At 40.6% G+C, this 27670-nt stretch overlaps 1 protein-coding gene across 5 annotated transcripts in view; it reads right to left on the bottom strand.

Moving 5' to 3' along the window:
* Window positions 1-27670, bottom strand: part of CACNB3 (calcium voltage-gated channel auxiliary subunit beta 3) — a 143142-nt gene that overhangs the window by 32272 nt on the left and 83200 nt on the right. For all 5 annotated transcript variants that reach the window (XM_075265530.1, XM_075265527.1, XM_075265526.1 and 2 more), the window contains exon 2: window positions 3579-3701. In XM_075265530.1, the coding sequence (XP_075121631.1) occupies window positions 3579-3701 (123 nt within the window). The remainder of the gene's footprint in view (window positions 1-3578; window positions 3702-27670) is intronic.

The following is a 27670-nucleotide window of genomic DNA, read 5'->3' as shown; positions in this document are numbered from 1 at the left end:
TACATCACTCCCTAGGTATAAAGCCTAATAGATCACTACATCATTCCCTACGTATAAAGCCTGATAGATCACTACATCACTCCTTACATATAACGCCTGATAGATCACTACATCACTCCCTACGTATAACGCCTAATAGATCAATACATCACTCCCTAGGTATAAAGCCTAATAGATCACTACATCACTCCTTACATATAACGCCTAATAGATCACTACATCATTCCCTAAGTACAATGCCTAATAGATCACTACATTACCCCCTAAGTATAAAGCAAAAAGTATGTTTTTGTACCGTGTTAGCCAGTGGGTATGAAATATAAAAAACAAAAAACTTAAGTCTTCAGTAGTTAATACCTTTTTTAATGGCTAACTAATGATGATGACAGATTACATGCTGTCAGGATAACTCTGATCCCTTCCTCAGGTATAGTATAAAAACTATTTCTGAAGGATGCATATTTATGTAAAAAGAGGCACATAAGAATAGATTGTTAGGTGGGAGGGTGGATGGTCATTGGTACATACAAGTAAACAATTATCAGTGCACAAGGTCCTCATCAGCTCAAAGAGTGGTCTTTTATGGCTGCTTTTGATCAGTGATGATTCCTGTAAAAGGCTATAAAACCATGTGACAGATTCAATCCCTCCTGGAGTGTGTTAAACAGGGTCATCAACTTGTACTTATAAATCTTTCTCTCTTTCTTTGATTTGAGGATTCCCCTTAAAACCAAAATTTTCATGCCATTGTTGATATTATGATCTTGGTTGCAAAAATGTTTTGGTACGGGAAGGTCCATTCTTTGCTCTCTAATTGTATGGCGGTGTGAGTTCATCTGCATTCTAAGTTTCTGACCAGGCTCTGCTACATACAGACCTTCAGTGAGGCATTTGGTGGTTATTATTAAATACACTACATTAGGTGTGTTGCAGGTGAAGGTACCTGGGATCTTGTAGTCCTTTTTAGAATTGGGGATCTTTATCTTGTCGGTGGTCAGTATGTGAGGGCATGTTTTGCACCTTTTTTGTCTGCATGGAAATGTTCCTGTAGTGGTAGGAGGTGACAGTGAACTGTTGATAACCATATTTCTGAGATTTGGTGGCTGTCACATGGTTTTATGGCCTTTTACAGGAATCATTACTGAAGCAGCCATAAAAGACCACTCTTTGAGCTGATAAGGACCTTGTGCACTGATAATTGTTTACTTGTATGTACCAATGACCATCAGTTTCTGTTCTATTCTCATGTGCCTCTTTTTACATAAATATGTATCCTTCAGAAATAGTTTTTATACTATACCTGAGGAAGGGATCAGAGTTATCCCGAAAGCTTGTAATCTGTCATCATCATTAGTTAGCCATTAAAAAAAAGTATCAACTACTGAAGACTACTGAAGTTTTTTGTTTTTTATATTTCATACGTATAAAACCTGATAGATCACTAAATCTCTCCTTATGATTAGAGCTCGACTAATGAGTGAATATGATTTTATTTATTTCTGTTACTGTCCTGTATAGGGCTCATAACCTAAGTGTCACCAAAGTTACCACAGTTGCAACCTGACGATTGGCAGAAATCCAACTCTGCTATATATATTCATGATCACATTCACCACCATCAGTGGTGACTGACAGTACCACATTGGCAATTTTTATGTCACATACATCAGCCATCATGTAGCCTAATGCAAATGGTCCTTGTAATATGTCACAAAAAGTAAGTTTGTACGTTTTATAATGTTCAAGATATAACTGAAGTGACCCTTCCCTAACCTTATTTTCTCTGTATATTACAGATTCTTCTCCTCACACAGTAACAGAAACAGTTCTTAAAGGGGCTCTATCAGCAAAATCATGCTGATAGAGCCCCACATATGCGTGCATAGCCTTTAAAAAGGCTATTCAGGCACTGGTGAAGTTATATTAAACTACCCCCCCCCCCCGTTTTAAAATAATAACCTAAAAAAGAATGTGCTCTACTTACGGATCGTGCACGGTGGGCGGGCATTCAGGGCGTGTCTTCATCTTCTTCCCCGCCTCTTCTTCCTCCGATGTCTTCGGGTCCCGTCCTCCTCCGGCGCTTGCTCGCAAACACTGATAATAAAAAATAGCCTGGGCGCATGCGCAGTAGTTGTAGTAGAAGCCGCGTGCTACTGCGCATGCGTCCAAGCTATTTTTTTTTATCAGTGTCCGCGAGCAAGCTCCGGAGGAGGACGGGACCCAAAGACATCGGAGGAAGAAGAGGCGGGGAAGAAGATGAAGACACACCCTGAATGCCCGCCCAGGGTGCACGATCCGTAAGTAGAGCACATTCTTTTTTAGGTTATTTTAAAACAGGGGGGTAGTTTAATATTACTTTACCGGTGCCTGAATAGCCTTTTTAAAGGCTATGCACGCATATGTGGGCCTCTATCAGCATGATTTTGTTGATAGAGCCCCTTTAAAAATGCAGGATTTCACAGACGGGATACAAAAATTTGTTAATAAAGTATATTACCAGTATATTACAAAATTTATTAATGACACAAATACTGCTTAAAGGGGTTGTCCCATCACAAGGATCCTATCTATACTGCTTGATAATGTGGATGTAAGACTTTTCCTAAATACACTGCTTCAGCAAAACTGCTTTGTTTGTCCACTATCTTACTTTATTTTTTTTTTTTTTTTTTTTTTTTTTTTTTTTTTTTTACACATCCCTTGACTTATCTGCTCATAAGGCAAGTGATGTATCTGCTGCTCTCAGGGGGGAGGGAGGAGGGGCTAAGTGCAGGGAGCGAACCTGTGTATCTAGCTATTCCTGTGTCTATACCACATGACCTAGCTTCCTGTTAGCAGATAGAGGAGAGGAGCTGCTTGCATTTCTTCTGTTCTCCAAGTTATCAGGCTAGCTAATTCAATTGTGTTCATTATGGCAGAGACAGGCAGTCTCTGTATATAACACAGAATGGAGTTGCTGCTGCCTGTACTTCATAGTCCAATATGGGTGGGCGGAGCTACACATGAATTTGGGGGCAGAGCTAAACAGCAGGTTGCATGTGAAACCCCACCCACCAAATGATGCAAGAAAGCAGGAAGAAAGAAGATTTTACAGCAGTAAAGACTGGTGAGTATGCGACGTGGGAATACCCCTTTAAGTATTTGTGCTTTAAGGTACTGATGCCACTAACATCACCAAAAATGCTATACATTTTTCTTTTTTACAATAGAGGTTAATGGGCAGGTGTATTCAAATGTAAAGCATTGATTAAATGGATCCATTAATTACATGTATGTATGCATAAAATGAATATTTTTTTAAATATTTTTAATATACTTTTAAATATTATTCCTGTTTTATGTATTCCTTAGCTGTATCATATGTGGAGTGAACAAAGGCTTATAATGTAAGAAGATTCTTGCTAATTTGCAGTAGAACTCATGGAAGATGAAAGCCTTGAAAAAAACAAACTGTATAACTAGAAGAGGAAAGAAATAATAGCAACTTTCCTACACATTAAACAGAAATCCAAAGTCTTATGAGAGAATGTATATAAAAAAATAACTCATGTGAGGATAACTGGCCATCAGATACGTACCCTGGCTCTCTCGAGCTGTTGCTGAGCCTGCCTCTCCACCTCGCGGCGGGCAGCCTCCCGGTCCTCCTCCAGTGACACGTCGGAGTCTAACGATGGACGACTTGTGTAGGAATCAGCTGAACCCTGCAATAGAAGCAGATTATTTATCATCATTGTATTTAATTTCCATATTGATATTCTTGACAAGATGCACAACATGTTATTTATACAAATATATTTTTTTTAACATGGCGCCTATGGGGGAATGCTTAGAATATAGTACCATGATATTGCACCAACAGAAGTCTATGTGTACCTAGGTAAGCCTTTGATGTCATAGAAACGTTAAAAGCAATGTCTCCATAAGAAAATGCCATCCAGGCTGACAATACAGTGGCACATAGACTGCCTATGGCACTATATTATGCAGGAAGCTTTGCATGCCTGAGGCCTAACCTAAACTTATCCAACATCCATTCCTAGAATAGTGTACGGATGTAAGGTTTACACTCCATCGCAATTACAACTGCTAGTGAAGAGTAATACTGAAATGTAGCCTTTTGGTTTACGCTGTTATAAAGGAAATCCCAGTCTGGATGTCACTACCAGCGATGCCACTGCAATGCATTAAATAGGCATGGCTGGACCCGTTCCCATCATGAACAAAAGCGTCTTCATCTCTGCCGTTGAATAAATGATAGCCTTTTTTTCTAGAACTCTGCAAATTTCAGCATCTTTAAAAATAGATGTGACTCTTAAAACTGTATTTTTATCTTCATTTAACCAAGATGAATAATTCAGAAATGTGCAAGATAAGCAAAGTTATTTTGTATATTACACAACCAGTAATGATCCCTCGTAATAGTTGTATATGTTAGGAACTAAAATGAATGGAAACAGGCAAGTGAACCATTAGGATCCATTATTGGAGAGGATCCATAATCCTAATACAAAGCTGAACTACAATACTGAAGGCTTGTCACACTGCCAGTGAACAATAATGCCAATGGATCATGGATGTTCAATACACAATCGATCTGTTGGTATTTTTGTGGTTTCTTGCTTATAGGACGCTATTTTAAGAGGAGCCTTGGCTGATCCTTCATGTATATAAAGGAATCCCCCTTTTTACTTGATCTATGGCCAGATATACCATATAAACAACACTACATCAATTATGCATAGAGCTTTCTGTATTTTCTGTAGTAACTTTATGTTTACACCAGTAATCTATATGTATGAGATTTATGGTATCTCCCCATATTCACTAAACCGTTTAATTGTATGCATATTTCACTTATATTTCTCTAATTCATATGATTTCAGATACTATATTACATATTTATATCCTGGGGAGCTTATGAATTCCTCCATTGGAGTGAGATGTGCCACAGTTATTACAGGGGCTCTATCACTGGATTTTCTCTATTTTAGATAAACATATGCCTGAATCACCTTTAAAAAGGCTATTCAAGTCCTGCTAATCATTTTTAAAAGCCCCCCCTCCCCGTTTTAATTAATTACCTCTTAAACATATATGTAACTAGGGGCCACACGGTGGCTCAGTGGTTAGCCCTGCAGCCTTGCAGCGCTGGAGTCCTGGTGTTCAAATCCCACCATGGGCAAAAAAACATCTGCAAGGAGTTTGTATGTTCTCCCCGTGTTTGTATGGATTTCCATCCCATATTCCAAAAAAAAAAAAGACATATTGATAGGGAAAAATGTACATTGTGAGCTCTATGTGGGGCTCACAATCTACATAAAAAAAAAAAAAAAACCAAAAAACCATATATATGTAACTGAGCCCTCCGTGCACCGTAGGCGATCCCGTGCACCCCTCATATCATACTCTGTTCACGCCCTCCTCTCTTGGTTCTTGTATGCAAGTCCCTCCGCCTGCTTTCGATTCACAGCCTCTAACTGTCTCTTCCCTGCTAGTGGCACAGGACCTGTGATGACATCATTACTGCTCTGTGATGATGTCACTACAAGGTCCTTCATCGCCTTCCAAGTAGTGATCTATGCAGAGCAGGGGCTGCAGCTCCCTTTTTCTATCATAGCATAGATCTACTGTACACATGGAGATCTATGATAGACACAGGGAATCGAAAGCAGGAGGAGGGACTTACATAGAAGAACCAAGACGGGAGGGCGTGAACAGATTATGACGTGAGGGGTGCACGGCAACGCCCACGGTGCACAGAGGGCTCATTTACATATACATTTAAAAGGTAATTCATTAAAACGGGGTCTTTTAACTAACGACTAGCAGGACTTGAATAGCCTTTTAAAGGCTATTCAGGCATGTGTTTATCTAAAATAGTGAAAATCCAGTGATAGAGCCCCTTTAAGATTTCAGGTATAACTCACACCAGTTTTTGGTGCACGTTATAGTAAATCTTCCACCATGATCTCTGAAAGAATGAATGAATGACAGCAAGAAGATCTAGAAAACTGTGAAGAATATTGGGAAACTGTATAACCAATAGCATTTATTTGCTAAAACTGGAAAAAAAACTTTAGTTCTCATGCAGCAGCACCACCACTGGTGAAATGATGCATTGCAGTGTGTCCATTGAACTCAATGAGCAGTCCATGTTATGCATAGACATGACAAGTCCAGAGTAAAAGATCTTTGCAAGCTTTCTGCTATAACTAATGGATGAGAGACCTGAACAGTCCTATCCATTAACCCAGAAGCCGCCAACAGGAAACATGCTACATGTTCTCTTACATATTCTTCTGTCACTTATGCATTTCCCACTACCATTTTCTAAACCGTTTCACATGTGCTATGCAGTAATACAGATGAGAGGATACAAGTGTACTGTGGTTACATATGTTTCTAATAAGTGAATCCCTACGTTTCCAGTTGTCTTTGCCATACACACATATTCCACATTTCAGCTTTTATCCATTGCGTGCTCTTAATTTGCCCACACATTGGTAGGAAAAGAAAGCCGCCCATGCTTCCCTCCTCCATCTTAAGCTTTCCTCTGGAGGTAATAGGCTCTCTATAGGATTACAGGTCTGTCTCAGCAGTACAGTACGGCTGCAAATAACAGGCAAACACTTTTGCAACCATTAACTTTGAGTGATAAATGAGCTGATGTCAAAATATACTCATAAAGCAGTATGAGCATGTCAGCTAGAGATAGGATTACACCGTCTGACAAGACCTTAGTCTCTGATTTGTTAATGCTACCATGCAGGCTTTAGAGCGCCTGGGCAGCGACGGCCATTATGTAATAAACACAGAATGAAGTCAGAACGGTCCTACAAGTGTATTGATTATATGGAGTACCCCTGGTTACTGTAATGGTGAGACTTTATTGCAGTACCAGAGTGGGAAGATCTGCAATTTTCTACAATCAGATATTATTTGGGAACGATAAATGTTCTTCAATTCTATTTAAAGACTTTATACTTTTTGCTATCATCTTCTAATTTGTTATACAAAGCAATAATATACATTCAATACATTCCATTACGAGGATAGAGGACACTGCTATCAAATACAGATTTCTGAATAGTACAAATGTCAGGCAGAACATGCAAAAATCCACAAAACAACCACCAAGTTGCTGACTTAATGAATTTATACGAAAGTCTGAACTTTTAACAAACAGGAACAGTACTCCGCTAACCAATAGTAGGGTCTCTGCCTTCAGCTGCCTGACCTGTGCAGGCCTCTCCCTCATACCGGGTGTAATAATGAAAAAGAACTCAATCTTCTAGTGCCAAACAGGTATAACGTGCAACTGCAGCCTGACATAGACCTATACAAATGACAAGCCATCAATAGGCTCCTGGCTATCACAGAAATGGATCGCCACCCCTGAATGCATGTTTGATCAAGGCGACTGATCATGGGCACCGCCAGCGGCTCTCTTCTATATATTATTGCTTATTATTGCAGCAGGACCCTGAAAAAAAAAAAAAAAAAATCAGCATCCTGCTCAATCCTGCTGCAGATCCCGCTGCTCGAGACTCCCTGCTGATTTGGTCCATTCATCCCAGCTTAACCAACGGCAAGAAAGTTGCAATGGAATTCCAATGCCCTGCACAGGCCTTCTGTCTCAGCTAGACCGTGGCAGAAAATGGTGAGGGATTTATCTTCATTGTCTGCCATGTGAACATACCCACAGTTCAATGGATGTCCGGAAAGGGTTAAAGGGAACCTGTCACATGAAGGGTGCAGTGCAATCTGCAGCCAGCGTGTTATAGAGCAGAAAAAGCAATAGTTTGTGGGAACAGATTCAGTATAACATTAATCCGTTACAATCTGTAGTCAAGGAGGCGGTCCTATCAGTGAATCTCTGTATGCACGGTCACAGGGGGCAGACTGCCAATCACTGATAGGTCCGCCTCCTGGACTTCTTAGCATAGAGATGGCAGAGGTTTCAAAGGATAAATGACAGGTTATACTGAATCTTTTCCCATACACTTGTATATCAATCTGCTCAGCTCCTCCCGCTCTATAACACACTGCCTACTGATTGGACAGACTTTTTCATGAGACAGGTTCCCTTTAAGCACTTACTGTTCCACTACTACCTTATATATCCCACCCTTGACAGTTGACATTGTCACACGTTAACTAATGACAGACACTTTACCCGTCAGTGGTCTTAATGTTATATCTAAAATATCTGCAGGTATTTGCCATTTCATAATTCATTTCTCAAAATTTACTTCTTTTAATTGATTTTGGCTCTCGACCATCAGTCAAAGCTGAAGGCAGCTCACAGTGAACAGACATTTGGGGACCTATACCCTAAAGCATTGTATACAGCATATAGCTCCTGTGCCACCCCCTTGTTAGTTGTGAGGGTAGAAATGAAGATTGAGGTAATACAGGGCACATTTTGCCATTTAGAAAGAAACACCATGCATTACTATAATAGAGGGAGAGTGCACTGATCCATAATTTAGCATTGGCATTGAGATGAGACTCTGAGGGACTAAAATTGCTCCGTAGCAGAAAGAAATGCCTTTTTGTATTCCTGCCAAATGTAATCCTTATTTCCAAGCCTTGAACATGTGTCTTTTTCAATCCTTCTTGGCCAAAAATGAGCGTTAAGGAACAATCAGACTAATAATGCCAAGGCTTGGGGGATGGCATCCCTTTGCCGTCTACTTATGTGCTAGCTAATGCTGTCTGCACTTTTACTTTAAAACTAAATTGGATCTAAGCGGCAAATTAAAACAGTCCACGGAAGACACCGGACTAGAAGTAAGGTAACCTCAAAGGTATAATAAACCGCAATAAAAGATGCCGACAAAATCTATATTATTCCAAGAGCGTCTGCTATTTCAGCCGTTCACTTTTATTATTTTTCAATAGAGATTTTTTTTCAACATATTATCATAGAAATATAGATTTATAGCCAATACAAAGAAATGGTCTATCCATAGCCTTCCATATCACCATTTTATCTTAGGATAGGAAGCTGTTATCAGAAGGCATGCTTAAAAGGAATCTATTGCTATTTATTAAAAGCAGAAAAACACATCACTTTTTAAAATCTGTTTTTATTTTCTTATTGTAATTTTTTTAAATTCTGTTTTCTGTATATGATTATAGCTGCTGCCACATTGCCCGAGTGTCTCCTCTGCTGTAGTAACAGCATTGGTTGATAAGCTTTCCAGTACAGTCATGGCCGTAGGCAGCAATAATCTGGAGATGGCTCAGTGAGGTCTATGGGAGAAGGTTTTAAACATGCTCTGTGTAGGGAAGGGAGTAGAAAAGCTGTGACATCATCTATTGTCAGTAGTGGATGCAATGGGTGTTATCTGTAAAAGTGTGAACTTCTATTGTGATATTGTCTGTCTTGTTTCTTTTAAATTCACTTACTGTAGATTTCCCAACCACATGTGCTGGAAGTTTCTTACAAGCCTCAAGTACTCTATCAGTGAAATAATACAACCCCTGGCAAAAATTATGGAATCACCAGTCCCTGAGGATGTTCCTTGAGTTGATTAATCTTGTAGAAAAAAAAAAAAACAGATCACAGCCATGGAAAAGAATAAAGGCATTTCATATGGAAACTTTCTGGCTATAAGAAACACTAAAAGAAATCAAGAAAAATAATTGTGGTAGCCAGTAACAGTTAGATTTTTAGAACAAGCACAGAGAATAAATTATGGAATCACTCAATTCTGAGGAAAAAATTATGGAATCATGAAAAACAAACAAAATAACACCCCAACACATCACTAGTACTTTGTTGCACCACCTCTGACTTTTATAACTGCTTGCAGTCTCTGAGGCATTGACTTCATGAGTGATACACAGGACTCTTCATCAATCTGGCTCCAGCCTTCTCTCATTGCTGTTGCCAGATCAGCTTTGCAGGTTGGACCCTTGTCATGGACCATTTTCTTTAACTTCTACCACAGATTTTCAATTGGATTGAGATCCAGACAGTTTTCAAGCCATGACATTGACCGTATGTGTCTTTCTTCAAGGAATGTTTTTACAGTTTTTTGCTCTGTGGCAAGATGCATCATCATTTTGAAAAATGATTTCATCATCCCCAAACATCCTTTCTATAGATGGGATAAGAAAAGTGTCCAAAATTTCAATGTAAACCTGTGCATTTATCGAAGATTTATTGACAGTCATCTCCCCAGTGCCTTTACCTGACATGCAGCCCCATATCATCAATGACTGTGGAAATTTGCATGTTTTCTTCAGACAGTCGTCTGCATATATATGACTTTCATCCACAGTCCACAATTGCCTTTCCTTAGCCCATTGTAACCTTGCTTTTTCTGTTTAGGTGTTAGTGATGGCTTTCTTTTAGCTTTCCTGTATGTAAATCCCATTTTTGAAGAGTCCTGTTTATCACTCATTAAGTCAATGAACTCAGAGACTGTAAACAGTTATAAAAGCCAGAGGTGGTGCAACAAAGTGCTAGTGATGTGTTGGAGTGTTATTTTGTTTGTTTTACATGATTCCATAATTTTTTCCTCAGAATTGAGGGATTCCATAATTTATTCCCTGTGCTTGCTCTAAAAATCTAACTGTTACTGGCTACCACAATTATTATTCTTTTTTTTAATGTAGATTGTGAGCCCCATAAAGGGATCACAATGTACTTTTCTTTTTCTTTTTTTCTTATCAGTATGTCTTTGTAGAATGAGAGGAAATCCACGCAAACACGGGGAGAACATACAAACTCCTTGCAGATGTTGTTCCTGGCAGGATTTGAACCCAGGACTCCAGCACTGCAAGGCTGCAGTGCTAACCACTGAGCCACTGTGTTGCCCCTACCACAATTATTTTTCTTGATTTCTTTTAATGTTTCTTAAAGCCAGAAAGTTGCCATATGAAATGCCAGTAGTTTTTTTCAATAGCTGTGATCAGTTGTTTTTTTTCTACAAGATTAAACAACTCAAGGAACATCCTTAGGGACTGGTGATTCCATAATTTTTGCCAGGGGTTGTATATCCTGACACTGCTTCAAGTATTCCCCCTATATCCATCTGCATATGTGTAAAGGAGATCCTGTGATCTGACATACATAGGGTTGATGTAACAGCCTGCATGCACTACAGCTCACACTTGCTAATCAATATACTGTTTAAGGCTAAGGCCCCACTGGGCAGAAAAGCAGCGCTAAAGCGCTGGGGAAGAACCATGGCGTGGATGCACGCAGTTCTTCCCGCAGCGCTTTCAACAGAAAGTTCACAGAGTTTTCATCCGCAGACTTTCTATTACAATTATATCTATAGGAAAGCCGCCGACGTTTCCGTAGATAAAATTGACATGCTGCGATTTTCAAAACCATGACTATGTTAGAAATTGCAGCGTGTCCACGTTGTGATTTTTTTCCGTAAAGTGGCCATGGGATTTGCATGAATCCCATCCACTTTGTAAATACTGTAAAACGCCGCGATTTTACTGCAGCGTTTTCAGCCAGTGGGGGCCTGGCCTTAAGCTAAGGCCCCATATTGTGGAAACACTGCTTTTTTTGTTGTAGATTTTGCTGCGGCTTTTTGAGCCAAAGTCAGGAGGGACTGAGCAGAAGGGAGAAGCATGAGAGTTTCCTATATATTTCCCATTCCTTTTGTATCCATACTTGGCTTTGGCTCAAAAATAAAAAAAAACGCAACAAAATCTGAAAAAAAAAAAAAAAAAAAGCTGCATTTCTGCATCGTGGGTCCTTAGCCTGAGGCCCCACATTGCGGAAACAAAGCTTTTTGTGTTGCAGATTTTGCTGTGTTTTTTTGAGCCAAAGCCAGGAGTGGATTGAGCAGAAGGTAGAAGTGTAAGAACAGAGCATCTTTCTGTTCTGTTTTCCTACAAATACCATGATGCCTTTCACTTCAGTCAGAACTGACTCCTTCCCTCTAACACCCCACCCTGTTTCCCTAGCTAGCCTACTCAATACTAGCTCTTCCTAACTAACTTTTTGTTGAAGATTTTGCTGCGTTTTTTGGAGCCAAAGTCAACGAAGGCTTGGAAAGGAATGGGAAATATAAAGGTAGTTCTTAACCTTCTGTTAAATCCACTCCTGGCTTTGGCTCAAAAAAACTGAAAAAGCAGCTTTTCCGCAACATGATGTCTCCTCAGCCTAACAGTGATCCCTAAAAGAAAAGAAGCAACACTCGCCAATCCGCTGCCACTCCTGTTTTAGGAACCAATCGGGTTCCCGTTGGTTTCCACTTCTTGGTCTTGTTTTTTTTTTTTTTTTGTAAGATTCCACCCCTACCACCAGACAAACCCTTTTAAGAGATATTATTCCATAGAGCTACCTTTTTTTCAGGACTTTAGAAAGTCCTGCATTGGAGTATGGTTTTATACCAAATCTATTTTTTCAATATTCTATTTGAAGAAAGAATAAATATTCACTACAGAAAATATTCCACTGATATTCTCATGTCAAATATGTTTACATTGGGGCAGATTTATTAATACTGTCAAAGTTAGACGCTGCTGAAGTAGACCAGACAGTCTTAAAATGCACCAGATTTATCACAGTGTCTAAGACTGTATTCACATGCCTGTGGCCATTTAATAGCTGTGAGAAATGGATAATGGCTCTGCTTTTGACAGCTGTTTTGCATCCATGTGGCATTTAGTTTCTTGGATCCTCATTGACATAAGTCTATTGACTGATCAGTGAAAATTAACAAAATTAAGATAGGTCCTATTTTTTTTTTACACTGAAATGGTTAAAAAAAGCAACAACAACAAAAAATTCAGTTGTGTAAAATAGGTGCATTCACATTTGAGTGAATAAAGTCTTATGCTGGATAATAAAATCGGTCAAATTAGTAAACTGTCTGCTATAACTTTACGCCTTTTATTAGTTGCCTTAGCTTACTCTAGAAAAATGCACCCAAATATTTGGAGCACAATTTCATAATTTATACCACACACACTTTTTTTTTTTTTAATAGAAATTGTAAAAGTGTCTAAAAAGTATTTGAAACACTTGACAAATAAGGCACAAGGCATGTTAGACAGAGTTCTGGCACATCTTGCTTAGAAATTCTCCTCCATTATGTAATGTCACTATAGTGCCAACAACAAAGAATGGACAATTGTGCATGTATCTCCTTCCTTAGTATTGACATATCCTTCTGTATACATATGGCAATCATGTAGGTACAGGGCTTATATTAGTATAGTTGAGATGAAAAAGAAGATCTGGGTAGAATAGGCAAAATTTGATGGTAGGTGGGTTAATATTGTATGTTTTGGAAAATGTAAGTCCAGTGGGGTTTTGTGGCAAAGTATCTGATGCACATGCTACACTGTAACACTGGAAGTCTTATATTTGGGTGGGTTCAGTAATGTGTTTCTTATTTCTTTAATAGTTTTATTTTTCCCCCTAATTTACTTGTTTTAAATTTATTTTATTTATTATTTTACAGTTTATTATATTCACTATTTTTTTCATATGTTTTTGTTTTTCACTACTTGGGTGCACTACACGGGAGATACATGAACTGTGTGTTCTCTGATGGCCCCATATAAAAAAATAAAAAATCACTGATATCTGTGATCTAGTAGGAGAAGAAGCAGATCATATTCTCACTGCATGGTTCCAAGATGCCTCAACCAAGGGAATCCCTGTGACATCAATTATGAGGTCATGGAGTTCCCTAGCAATGGCTCAAATGCAGAAGCAGCACATCTGGATGCAGAAACACAGGGTGGAATATGAGGGCTATACATTGCAGAAACACAGGGTGGAATATGAGGGCTATACGTTGTAGACAGCGCGTAATTGGTTGGTGTGGAAACCAATTGGAACAATGCTACATAATACTGCGTGAAATACAGGGGTTTTCAGAAACACATGCACTTTTGAAAAAACATTAGCAATTCAATTTTACCTTTGAAAATGCCCTATTTTTCCTATAGACACATGAAGGGGCGGGGGCACAAAGGCACAAAAATTTAGAATGCAGCGCAAAAGTAAAGAAAAATACAAGATTTCATTTTCCACTGCGTTTTTTTAGTTGTATTTTGCTACATGCTGCCTTAGCCTTCAGTGATTTATAGGAGACTAAACAAAACAGATTTAAGTACAAGGAAAAAAAAAAAATGCTGCATTTTATGTTACCTCAAAGTGGATGAGATTTTGTGTAATCCCTTCCACACATTGCAGAAAAAAATCTGCAGCGTAAATGCTGCAATTTCTCTGCTGACTTTCTGTGAAAGACAGTGTGGAAAAAAAAAAATATGCGTGTGTTTCTTTGGAGCACGAGGCTTTAGCCTTAGGCAAGGGCACCACGTTGCATAAACAACAGCTTTTTTGTTGCAGATTTTGCTGCACTTTTTTCAGCCAAAGCCAAGAATGGCTACAAAAGAAATGGGAAATATAAGGGCTAGTTCACACGGCGGCAAGGAGGCAGATTTTGAAAGTGGATTTTGCCTCAAAATCCTCCTCCATACAATGGTGGCCTATGTAGACCGCTAGGCTTCTTTTTTCCGCTAGCAACATGGTGCCGCTAGCGGAAAAAAGAAGTGAACTGCCCTTTCTTCAGGCGGATTCCGCAGCTCGCTGAGCCGCGGCTTCCGCCTGGCGGCAGCCACCTCCGGAGTCGGCCCAATTATTTGACGGGGAATCCGCGACGACGACGGGTTTTGACCAGAGAGTGACATGGCTCCCTGCATCACTCTCAGTGCCAAAATCTGCCCACCGCCCCCCGTGTGAACGAGCCCTAAAAGTTCTTATACTTCTACATTCTGCTCAATCCCCTCCTGACTTTGGCAAAAAAAAAAGGGCAACAAAATCTGCATTTCCGCAACGTGAGACTGTAGGAGTGTGCAGCGCCATCAAAGACAGCAAATAAATTAACAGATTTCTGGTCCATTAGTTTATGTGGGGCAAGAGGGAAGGGGTTAATAGAGCTCATGCATAAATATGATCTATACAGACATAATTGTGTTTGTGTATCAGAAAATACATATGGGAATACAAAAAGTAGGCCATTATTTGATCAAATAACACACCATTTAGGTAGAAGAAAAATGTGGAGTGGAATGTTGTGCAGCATTTTCACATGACACAGATAATGCAATAACAGAGAATATTGAATGATGGATCCTTAAAAATGTCTAAGCCACTCCAGGAAAAATACCTTGCTCAGCAGACTGGCATCAAAGGGAGCATCTCTATGCCCTGATACAGGAAAGCCACTCCAGAATAACCCAGGAGGAGAAGACACCATCTCCCTTGTCTTGTATGAATTATTCTTAATGATTAAGCACCATTTTACTTGAGATTTCTATTCAGCCTGTATCAGACTGAGCTCGGTACAGAAATGATTTGCTGAATGAAAGGATTTTTATGTGGATGTCAGCTTTTCTTCACGTACAAGTCACCAATGACTAACAATAATATTTGTCTGGCAGAGGGTCAGTGAAAATCCCAAAATAAAAAAAATCATAGACGTTAAGGGTCCATTCACATGGAGGAAAGTGGTGCTTAATTTGGTGCTGAATTTCAGCACTGAAAAAAAGCCTCCTATTGACTTGAATGGGTTCCTTTTTCTGCTAATACAATTTCAGTTCTGCTAGCAGAAAAAGGAACCCATTGAAGTCAATGGGAGGCTTTTTTTCAACGCTGAAATTCAGCACCAAATTCAGCGACATTTTCCTCTGTTTGAATGAACCCTAAGAGATATATTGTATATGAATAGAAAAACCTTGTAATGAAATGGATGTCATGTGACTGATCAGATATTCTCAATAATAGGCTGAACCTTCTATAAAAGAAACCACTGAGGTGCCACTATAAAAGGTGTATTCCCATCCCCAACATTTATTGTATATTCACAAGATATGCCATAAATGTGTGAAAGAAGCGGATCCCGTTTATCTTGAGAATGGGAATCTCTAACCCCTATTTCATGACCACAAAATTGTAAGTTTGTCACACATACATGTATCTCTCCTTTCATTGGGTTCTGAAAATAGCTGAGCCTTAGCAAGAAAAATTACAAACTCTGTTCCTTCCTTTTATATGAGCCCCCCATCTTCATAATGTTTCATATTGTCTCTAATACTAACCCTTTCCTGTCCTGTATTCAAAGTAAGCGTCAGTATGCTGTCCACAACTATCCTGTATGTCCTACTAATGCAAGGAATTTTGTACTGGCAATACTATCAATATTGTCTATAGCATCACATGTGTAGGGACTATAAGGCAATGCAGCAAAGCTATGCACACAGCTATGCTACATTGCCTCTGTGTTCACACATGTGATGATGTTAGCAGCAATGCCAGTCAATAGGTTCTTGTATATCTTGACTGCATATACAGGTCACACAGGATAGTTGTGACAGCAGACAGGGTCAGAACACTGTCGCTTGCTTTGAATGCAGGGTAGGAAAGGGTTAATATTCCCACTGGTCAATGCATGATACAAAGTCACAGACAAGAATCCCCCTCTCTCACACTGCAGACTTGTAGCCAATAATGGAAAGGATAGCCAAAAGAAGGGTTACAAGGTTGGAGCCCTTTAGGAAGAATGACGGCAGGAACGGCTTGTACGTTTTTTTTGTCCAGATTTTAGGGAAATGACATGTAAGCTTTAAACAAACAGTGTCCACAAAATGCAGGGTTCCCATCTTAAAAAGCGATGGCATACTGTTAAAATAAGTCATTTTCTGATTGGTGGGATCGGACTGCCACGAGTCTGAGAGTGATGTGGCCACAATGCTTGTTTAGCGCTAGGCCACAAGTCAAAGTATTTGCCTACATAGAGGTGCTCACAGTCCCGGCCTGTGCAATGGTGATGCCAATAGGTTACAGAAACTGAAGCCACCGACTGGCCGCAGTAGTCACATGCTGGCATACCAAGTCATCGCTGGTATCCTGTAAATAGTCAACGGGGGGGGATCATAGAAGCATATGTGCTGGATTAGTGGGGGAATGAATGGGCGAGCGCTATACTATACTATATCACTACATATAATGTAAAACTGTAAGACGTTCTTTATGATGCAATCAAATTAGCACAAGAGCACTGCTATTTCCTCAGAAAAGTGCTGCCATGTGCCCAGCAGAGGGCAGACAATGACTTAAAGGAAAGGGAACTTGTCTGATTTCCACTCTAGGAGCTAGGGTCAGCCTACTCACTATAGCTACTATACTGTAATAATTACAATCATTTACGGTACTCGATTTGTAACATTCAGGGGAATATGTTGGAGTTGTATAAATAAAAATGTATTATAATTTATTAGTTTTACAATGCTACAGTACATGAATGCTATTTCACACAGCATATATGTGTGTATATGAATATACAGAGTTCATAGCAGAAAAGGACCCAACCCAAGAGGGAGGAAAGTAAATAAATGACGTTATTGTAATAACTGGGGCCCAGTTTATTAGTAACTGTTGACAGATGTAGGGTGGGCTGTGGGAGGACGGCAGGCTCGACTGGCTTTGGGTTTGGTTCTCCCTTACAGCTACACCATTGTAGATATGATCACTGCTAGGTTCTATTCACACCTTACACACATGCAAGTTGATGTGAGTCAATATGAAATCACCCAATACAATATCCGCAGTGCTGTGTACTGATGTATTTGAATATATGAATCCACATAAGGTCTACATGACCAAGATATTACATTATTATCATATTAGATTATTATACAGAATCTTACCAACAGTGCAGCCTCAGGCTTTAGGGTCTATCACTTTAAGAAAGCATTTCTTTCCTAATGACGTCTTAGTCTGTACATGTCAAGCCGTTTGGCTACTGGCACCTTTGCCAATGAGACAAGTCTGAGAATAAGATCGATACGGTGAACGTCGCTGTGATCCTATTGTTCCTTTTACACTAACTAGTGGAGAGCAAACAGTTTACTGGAATAAAGGTGTCAGCTGAATCCTCGGGGACGCTCCTTCAGGGCAGGATTTATGGCTATATCTGTGCTGTAGGAAGGAGAATAAATCAACATTCGTCATCTATTGAAATAATTCATTTGCTGGTGAAAAAACTGAAGAAACATGGCTACTGCTACTGCTGTGCTGCTCCTCAGCTATCTGCCCCTAGTGCCCTCTATGTACGTACTATTACTATTTCCGGAACTGGTTTACAGAGCATCAATTAAAGGGGTATTACATTCTTAGAAGATAAAGTCTACTCATCATATGATTAAAAGGCATGCAATATCTCTATATAATTATCTTATCAATTCAGTTCAAGATCTCTGCATATCCCACATTATGGGAAGAATATGCTAATCTGTCTCCCATTATGTTAATATAGGGAGACAGTGCCTCAGTCATGCAGCCCACTAGGGGGCGCTCCCTTTAACATCATACCCGACCTTCCCAGAGGCCTTTGCTGCAATGATGTGGGATTTTACCAAGTCAGTCTCTCAGCCGAGGACAGCTGTTTCGATCTGATTGGATCTCTTCAGCCTGGCGCAGAGAAGACTAACTTGGCAGAAGTGAGAGGCTTCAGTCCAGGTTAAGGGGATATTGTCACTTCTTAGGGAGAGACCACCATATAGGTGTGTGGAGACTTATCAAGTTAAAGGGAGAGCCCCCTAGTGGGCTACATGACTGAGGCACTATCTCCCTATATTAACATCATGGGAGACAGATTTGTATATTCTTCCCATCATCCCTCACAGTGGAGCGCAAATTGCTTGATAAGTCTCCATGCACCTACATGGTGGTCTCTCCCTAAGGAGTGACAATATCCCCTTATCCCACATTAGTACATATATCTATTGAGAAGGGAAGGCCCTTGGCATTAGTCAAAGTGGAGAGTTGCTGCAAAGAGTGGGGTTCCACCCAGAAGGATTCGGAGTGACCAGTCACACAAGCACCACATAATACTGGAGACATGGTCACATGACAATGGAAGGAGAATTGGATGAGATGGATCAACATCCCTAAGTGCTGCCAGTGTGTACGGATATGAGCCAAAAGTACCTGAAGTAAATGTATGTATCTGATGCTAAGCTCACACTGGCGTTCAGGTTTCCCTTCTTCAGGTTCACTTAGGATTTCTGTTTTTCGGGTCCCCATCAGCTTAAAAACTGTTTACCTGAGGACCCCATAGACTATAATGGCATCTGCTGGGTTTCTGTCCTAAATCAGAAACCTTAAAGGGGTTGTCCCGTCACAAGGATCCTATCTATAATGCTTGTTAATGTGAATGTAAGACTTTTCCTAAATACATTGCTTCAGCAAAACTGCTTTGTTTGTCCACTATCTTACTTTATTCATTTTTTTGTGGCCACAGCCCTGACCTAGCTGCTCCTGAGTCAAGTGATGTATCAGCCTGCTCTCAAGGGGGAGGGGCTAAGTGCACGGGAGCGAGCCTGGAGGGGGGGGGGTAGTTTACCCTTTGGGGGAAGGGGCCGCCAATGCAGTCGGGTCTGTATTTGCATTGTGAAGGCTAGACTGGTCTATGAGCGCGCACGCAGGGCCGGCGGCATCTCGCCGCTTGGCTTTGCATATGTGACCCCGCCCACCAATGACGAAACAAAGCCGGAAGACAGAAGATTTCAAAGAAACGAAGACTGGTGAGTATGTGACGTGGGACAACCCCTTTAAGAAGAATGTGGGACAGAATTCCCAAACGATCACCCAATGCCGGTGTAACAGCAGCCTTATGGATATGTATTGGAGATATGCATTTCCGAAGCTGTATTCTTAATGATGGTGGTTGGGCAGGGGTAAGAAAGCTAAGGCATCCCTGGTCCTTATCCTCAACCACTGCATGAAGGTTTGGGTTTTGCTGCAGGAGGATTCCTAGGTTGCTGTTCCCTCTATAGTTACAGATCGGAGGCGGCGCTACTGCAACAGTAGTTGCATAGTCAGGTATGAAGTTCGTCACCAGAAGAGTGGTCAAGATGCGACAGGGATAGAAACTATGGTAGTAAGGAATGAAGCCAAGAGTTAGTGGAAGAAGTCAGGAGTAGAATAACAGGTTCCAGACAAACCAATACCAAGGGTGAGAAAAAAGTGATATTTAGAAAATGGCTGAAGTCGATATTAGAATCAATGATGAGTGAAAACCAGGAACAACAGTGCAAAGAAAGAATGCCAAGAAAGAGTATAAATCTCAAACAGCAGGCAAAACCAAGGCATGGCATTCGCTTTCTGAAAGCCTTAAAGAGGTTGTCCAGGATAAACTAAGAATGAATAACTAAACTAAACTCACTCCCTCTGCCTAATTTCTAGTTCACTTCAATTAAAAAAACTCTGTAATTACACATATCCCTGGAGTGGTCATGTGACTGACCCAGGGACCTGTGTCTGGGAACAGCTCTCCCCCTTCTTCTCTGCTAGTAGTTGGCAGAATAGGTTAGCTAGGGAGACAGGGGAGGGTGGGAGGGGCTAGTAATGGGTAGGATCGCTAGGCTAGGGAGAAGGGCAAGGGTAGGAGAGGCTAGTAGTGGGCAGGATAGCTAGGCTAGGGAGACAGGGAGGGGGAGTGTAACAGAGTGAGAGAGGAGGGGGGGCTGAGTGAGAGGGAACTAGTGTAGAAGCTACACAGGGAGCTGCACAGCAGGAAGTTACACCTATAAACAAACGCAGAGGATGCTAGCAGCTGCTAGAGACACCCAGAAATCACTGGCTGAAAGCAAAGCACTGATAAAAGGTATATGGGTGTACTTATTAACCCATTACTAGCACTAACAGACCTTTCAAAAAAAAAAAAAAAAAGATTTTCTGCCCGGAAAACCCCAAGTTGCTGCTTGTAAAACAGTGGGCTGGAAAATGATTAATTTCTTCAGAAATTCTGAAGAATTCCCTAATAAAAATTTGTAATAGAAATCCCTTTTAAATCTAGGCTAATGGTGTAATAAACCAGAAAAGCCAATATTCTAGCATGCTTTTAAATTTTATGATGTTGTCTTGATAATTGTTCTAGAAGAAACGCTTATTATGTACTTAGATGCAATTCCCAGCACAGCCCATAAACAAGTGTGGTGCTGTTACTGGGAAAAAGTAGATTTTTTTTTCTAATCCCATACAATTCAGTTGATGTAAATACCAAAACTGTACCCAGAAATTATACAAGAAACAGTAAAGCTGAAAATACCGAAAATGTTAAACTAGACGAAACATGTGAAAGATCCACGTGAATGCTGGTTTCCACCCATATATTACTCAAGTGTCATCCTAACAAGCTACATCTGCAACATACAAGAGATCCCCCATTGCTCTCCAAGGGAATGAGCAGAGGACTGTCACATGACTAATTATTTGCAGGCGAAAAAACGATGCGGTGACACAATTCTCTGTGTGTCACTCCACTGAACAGATTGTTAGAGGCTTGGCATTTATTCTGTCCATATGCAGCATCTCAGCCTAAAGTGATTTGGTAACTGAATGTTTACATTAATAGAGTGCCCAAGGCAGTCTGTGAGGCTCTGATAATTGGCACCACACAATGCTGACTGTATACTACACCACTTGCGTAGGAAGCAAGAAAGAGGGTAGTCAGAGAATCGGTAATTAGGAAATTGTAAGCAGAGATTTAGGAACCTTCTCGCACTCATGCTGGGATTTCTTTCATTGCTTATTTCTGCTGCTTGATTTGGATATTCCTTATATAATGCTCCTTGTTCATATAGATAGAAGTGGCAAAGAAATGAGAATTCGCCAGTATTTCCCCTTCTAATGGCTTGTCACGGAGGTATGTGCTGGGAAGCCGTGGGTCACTGGGTCATCTTTAATTAGTTTAGAGTTGATGAGTGTCTATGGTACATGTCACACCGAGTCGGCAATCATATGCCAATTCTATGGACACACAGCCTGTTAATGATATTAAGGGCCATTTAGAAAAGTGCAAAATTGCATTTACATTCTGTACTACTGACAACAGGATTGGGGCAAATTACCCCCGAGGTCACGCTTGTTTTTACAGGCCAGACATGATTCTTGTGAGGATTGTAACATTGATAAATTCTTCACTGCAAGGTCAGTAAATTATAGTAAATACAAAGACATAATGAGAGCAGAACATTACTTTATGTGTCGCTTCAGAATGTGGATGGAATTGGTTAAGCACTCACATGCCAAAGCAATGAGGTAGATTTCCTAATATTGTCAATGGTTTGTGCAAACTTAGACTAGATGGTCTTAAAATATGTCACATTTATAAACATCGCTAGGCCGTTTTAACACATTGGTGGGCCCTGTGCAAAGATTTCATAAGTGGGTCCACCATTGCCACCACCTAGAAATACCTGACCTGCACAAATTCTAATGCCCCCTCAAGGGCCCCACATAGTGTAATGCCCTTTAGTGGCCCCATACATTATGCCCCTTATAAGATAAGATAAAATAATCCTTTAAACAGGACCTTTCACGTCCTCGGGCACATGTGGTGTAATACACCGCTAGAAAGCAGACAGTGTGCTGAATTCAGCTTTCCCATTCTATTCCCCCACTGAAGAGCTATCGGTGCCGTTCCAGTGGCTCTTCAGTGTCAGAAGGGTGTTTCTGACAGTCTGTCAGGAACGCCCCTCCTCACAGTAGCATCTCATCAATGACGATGAGTGGTGAGGTACACCTCCCCTACTCCCGATAGTACTTGTCCATAGATGAGTACTGGGGGGCGTTCCTCACCCCTCAACATCATGGCTGGGTAGTAAGGAACGCTCCCTCTCACAGTACAGTGCAATAGACGCTACTGAGAGGAGGGGTGTTCCTGACAGACTGTCAGAAACACCCTTCTGACACTGAAAAGCTAAGGTAATGACACCAGTAGCTCTTCACCGGGGGCACAGAACGGGAAAACCGATAGTGCGCTGAATTCAGCGCACTGTTGGCTTTCTAGCGGTGTATTACACTGCATGTGCTCGAGGACGTGAAAGGTCCTTTTTAATTGTCCCACCATGGGGAAATTCAGTCCCCATAATGTCTCCCTCCAGTCCCCCTCCGATTCATGTCCCCCTCCAGGCTGCCACCACAAATTCATGTCCCACACACCCCTGGTTGCCCCCACCGTGTCCCTCCTCAAAATAATTTTCTTTCTGCAGCCATTACATGTTTGCCCTTAAACAACATACTGACTGGGTAAAGGAATTTTATAAAAGGACTAATACAGAAATACAACAGGTTAATGTTTGTAAGCATGTACAAGGGTTAAAAATGGGATTTGCCACCTTCTTACAAAACAAGGCCATCTTCCTAAGCCTAGGTTTACATCTGTGTCAGAGTCTCCGCCATAGTTTTCGCTGAAAACTGGCAGAGAGAAAAGTCCTGCATGGAGGACTTTACTCTCTGTGGGTTTCAGTATAAAAAAAAAACAATGGGCACCCAGTAGACACCAATATAGTCAATGCAGTCGGTAGGTAAATGCTGTTTTAGTGGACGGGCCTGCACATACAGGATGACTGACTAGCTTTAGTAGAATCTAACCAGCAGATCATTTTAAGATCTGTCCTTAATAATGCACTGAACCTGCAGATCAACATTGCCAGGGACAATATCAGGTCACCTTTAGAACCATCCTCAAAACTTTGGCATCACTGGGGCCCCAGGCACACAACGATGAAAAATAGTTATGTTTTTAGGGAGTCAACGGTGCATACATATGACAGTGAATGAAGTTAGTTACAAATAAGACATGGGTTCAACAGGCTGGAAACATGGTCAAAAATAGGCCAATATGGGCCTATAAGTCTATGGGTCAGTTTTTCATGTCGGTTTTTGGGTAATGTTTCAGGTTCACCGATTTTAAAAACAAAGAAGAGGGTTGGGTCAGAAAAAAAAAAATTATCAATGAAGTTTATTGGTTTTTGTTAGTTATTAAATGGATGACAAACTGAGGAAAATGGACGTTAAAAAATGCAACATGGCTAGAAAACTGATGAAAAATCGGTCATAAACTGATGGAAAACGGCTGTTTTTTTTAATGTCTGTTTTTCACTATAATGTGTATGTAGCCTGACATTGTAAAATGGATTGGCTTGTTGCTATACGGGGTTAGATGGCACAGGTCTAGGTGTCTAGGTCTACGTCTAGGTGTGCCAACCTGAGAAAGGACCAGCCTGCAATGTAGTCAGGAGTCTGCACTACTAGAGGAAAACTTACCCTTCTGCTTTAAGAAAGCTGTCTGTAAGCTGATACCTGCCACTGCTTCAGTTTGTCCCTCTGCCACCCACATTAATACCAAAGGGCATTAGTATCTTATGCCTAAAGAGGAATTCCAACCCCATCATACTTTGTGACTCCCTTCTTGTAGAGGAATTAGTGGCTGTCAAACAGGAACTTATTGCCAACACCACAAGGGTCAGATGTTTCACAGGAAGCCAATTCACCTACCAATGTATTTTTGTCATGTGGGAGGAAACCGACACAAACATGGAAATAACACACAGACTCCATGATGAAGTTGCCCTTGGTCAGATTCAAACCCTGGATCCCAGTGAGAAACACTAACCACCATGCCACAACGATGATATAGTATGTAGGGACAAGACAAGTAGACAGGAATATTAATTTATCATAGAAGACTGTTAGTGAGTGAAATGTGATGTTTGGGAAACCACGCACTGTACATGTATGGTCTAGGTAGAGATTTGGAGGGTCTCCAGCAGGACATATGAGGTCTTGTGGGAAATACAGAGCTGGCAGATGGATGTGAATTCATGCATCTGCACAATTGTTTCACCACGAGATTAAAGGGGTTTTCCAATCAATACTTTGTTACAATAAAACGTGTCCTACATAATGAAGTCAATTACTGTTAACGCACAGAGCTTTTGTGAAAAAAACAAAACACTTCTCTGGACTTTTTATCTATGCAATCTCATCAATTCCATATCTTATTTCCCAACTGTGGGAGGGCGGTGAGGAGTACAATGTGTAGCCCCTCTGCCATCATTCTCCCTGACCTAGTCTCCTATCCTCTGGTATGACTCAGTATAAGCTTACCAATGGCGGTATACCTCTAACGGTGGTTAATAAGTGCTGCTGCAGATAATATTGCCATAGTGTTATAGAAGGGGGAGGAAGACTTGTGGCCCAGGACTGAACGTTCACTGTGTAAAAGTGTCCACCTATTTGCACAAATAAAACAGGGAGTCGTCTGCTGATCTACGTGTCAAACACTGCCATCATGTTTTCAATACCAATCTCCATACGCCTGCACCACACATGCATCCTCGATATAGGCGCAGCTACCACTGGGCTGTGTGCCTGCACTGACATCTATGAGAACTGGTATAGATTTCAGGCGTCATCTATGCCAATAAACCAACATAAACATAAGGTGGCTGTGCTCTCGCCTTGTTCCTCACCAGGCCCCCTTCCAGGAAAGTGGCAAGGATGGCATCAAAGAAGACATTTGCAACCATTTGTGTCCCAACTGGGGTTTTTAAAAAGTTGTAAAACACTTATTTTTTTAGTAAATGTGCCCCATTGTTTCCTGGATGTAATTCAGCCAGGATTGGTAGGATCCTACTGAAGATTCATATACTGCTGTTTTTAGCTATACTATGTCTTGAAATTGTATATTCTTAACTTTCCTAATAATAATGATTTTTAATATTCTTCTAGATTATAAATATTCTTATAACATTGTTTAATATTCTAAATGAAGATTAATTGTGCTTAATGTTCATTATTTCCCTGCTACCTCTTGTCACCCCCTCTACCTCATAGATTGTAAGCTCTTGTGAGCAGGGCCCTCAGTCCCATTGTGTGAAGTCACTATTTGTTTCTAATGTATCTTTTATGTCTGTACTTGAACCCTACAAATTGTACAGTGCTACAGAATATGTTGGCGCTATATAAATAAAATGTATTATTATTATTATTATTTTGGTTTCTTGATGATTAAAAGGTTTTGGCTATTGACTGGATTAATAATATTAGCAACTTTTATAGAGCGGCACAAATAAAACAGGGAGTCCTCTGCTGATGTAAGCGACGTGCAGGCACTGCTGACATTTTCTCTGAGGACTGATTTTCTGCTGAGAATTGTGCAAGTGCAGTAGAGAGAAAATGTGCAGAGACACCAATACAGACAAGGAGATCAAACTCGAACAGCGCTAACATGACCTCCTTTGTGGATTGTATCGCTGGGCACTACCAAGGGCAACAGAATCTCAAAACAAAGGAGGCACATGGGGGACAAGTAAGTGTATAGCTGTCAAACACTCATGCATTGCTTAACGCATGTGAAAGGTCTAACCAATCTCCATTTTGCTGTAATATACAGTATTGTGAAAGCCATAATTACATAATGGATCAGGGTAGAGTCATGTTCACAGACAAGTGTACATCCGAGTGTAGTCCGTTTTCACAGATACCTAATAGACTTGAGACTATGCAGGGATCCATTAAACGATCCCGGGAAATTACATGTTCTATTATTCAACAGATCGGTCAAACGGACTGTTACAAAGACGGTCGATTGAATAGATTTATTATTTTCTATAGGACCGTGTTATATATATATATAAAAACACACTATCTATGATGGAGGCTGATTCTGATACCTTGGTGTTGATTTCAATGGGAGCTTTTACAGCGCGCACAGTCTCACACGCCGTATACGTGCCACATCACGCGGCACGTTACATCGTGTGAATGGACCCTGAGAGTGTGCTAGTAATTGAAGATTCTGGAAGCAGCCACAAGGTGCCTAGATTTTTTGCGGCTCACCAGGCTCTGTTACTGCAGACTACCAAGATGGTGTAGGGAGTCTTACAGACCAGGCAATGCTCCTTGAGAAAATGGATACACAAGCTGGCTTTCATTCAAGAGGACAAAAAGCTGGCAATCTAGCGCCACCCGTTGGATAGTTACCCAATCAATGTCTAAATTATTTAATAGGCCTTGAAAAATGGCCTAAGATGTAAGCCAAACCAGAGTCTCATCCAAAAGAAAAGACAACAATCTGCAGACACGTTATTGGTCACAGCATCAGGTAGGTTATGAAACAGCCATTTTATCTTTCTCCCTGTTGTATTAGAAATTGCTCTTCTACCTATAAAATTTTTCTCAGAAGTCTGAATACATATTATCTGAGAACAGTCACCCTGGCCTGTTTTCTGAGAGGCTGGAAGGGGTGATCATTTCAAACGCCAAAATGGGCTCTGTAGCCCATACAGGGGACAGTGTGTTAACTAGCATTTTGTACTTGGTGACAGATCCTGTTTCCACCATTAAACCCACTGCACTCTCAGGATATGAAAAGTTGATTGAAAGTTTAGTTACGCTTTAAGAAATTCTACAATAACAAGTCTAATTAAAGTTGTATTATTATTTAGTGTGTTGTCAGATATATTGTGTGTGGAATATTATGCATTTATCATGTTTTTACGTACAATCCACACAGTCCATTAATCCTTACTCAGACCATTGCAAGGTATGTGCCAAGGGTGTAATTATGAACGTCCTGACTGTGGCATGGGAAGCGCATAAACATTGTGTGATATTTATTATTCATGAGCTCCCGCTGAATACTGCTAACATTAGTGCATACCACATCCTCATCTCTCAGCGAGGACCCTGCCCGCCACTGCTGCCACGCTCACTCCTTACCTAAGACGAAAGGGCTGACAGCTAAATGTCTCTTGCTCTTTCATCTCTCCCATCCCCTCTCTTATTAGAAGAGATAATTGCATTAACCATTGACTTGCCATTTAT

Source organism: Leptodactylus fuscus, chromosome 2 (genome assembly GCF_031893055.1).
Source record: "Leptodactylus fuscus isolate aLepFus1 chromosome 2, aLepFus1.hap2, whole genome shotgun sequence".
NCBI lineage: Eukaryota > Metazoa > Chordata > Amphibia > Anura > Leptodactylidae > Leptodactylus > Leptodactylus fuscus.
The sequence above is the reverse complement of the archived record's forward strand: the minus strand, read 5'-3'. Positions and strand labels throughout refer to the sequence as shown.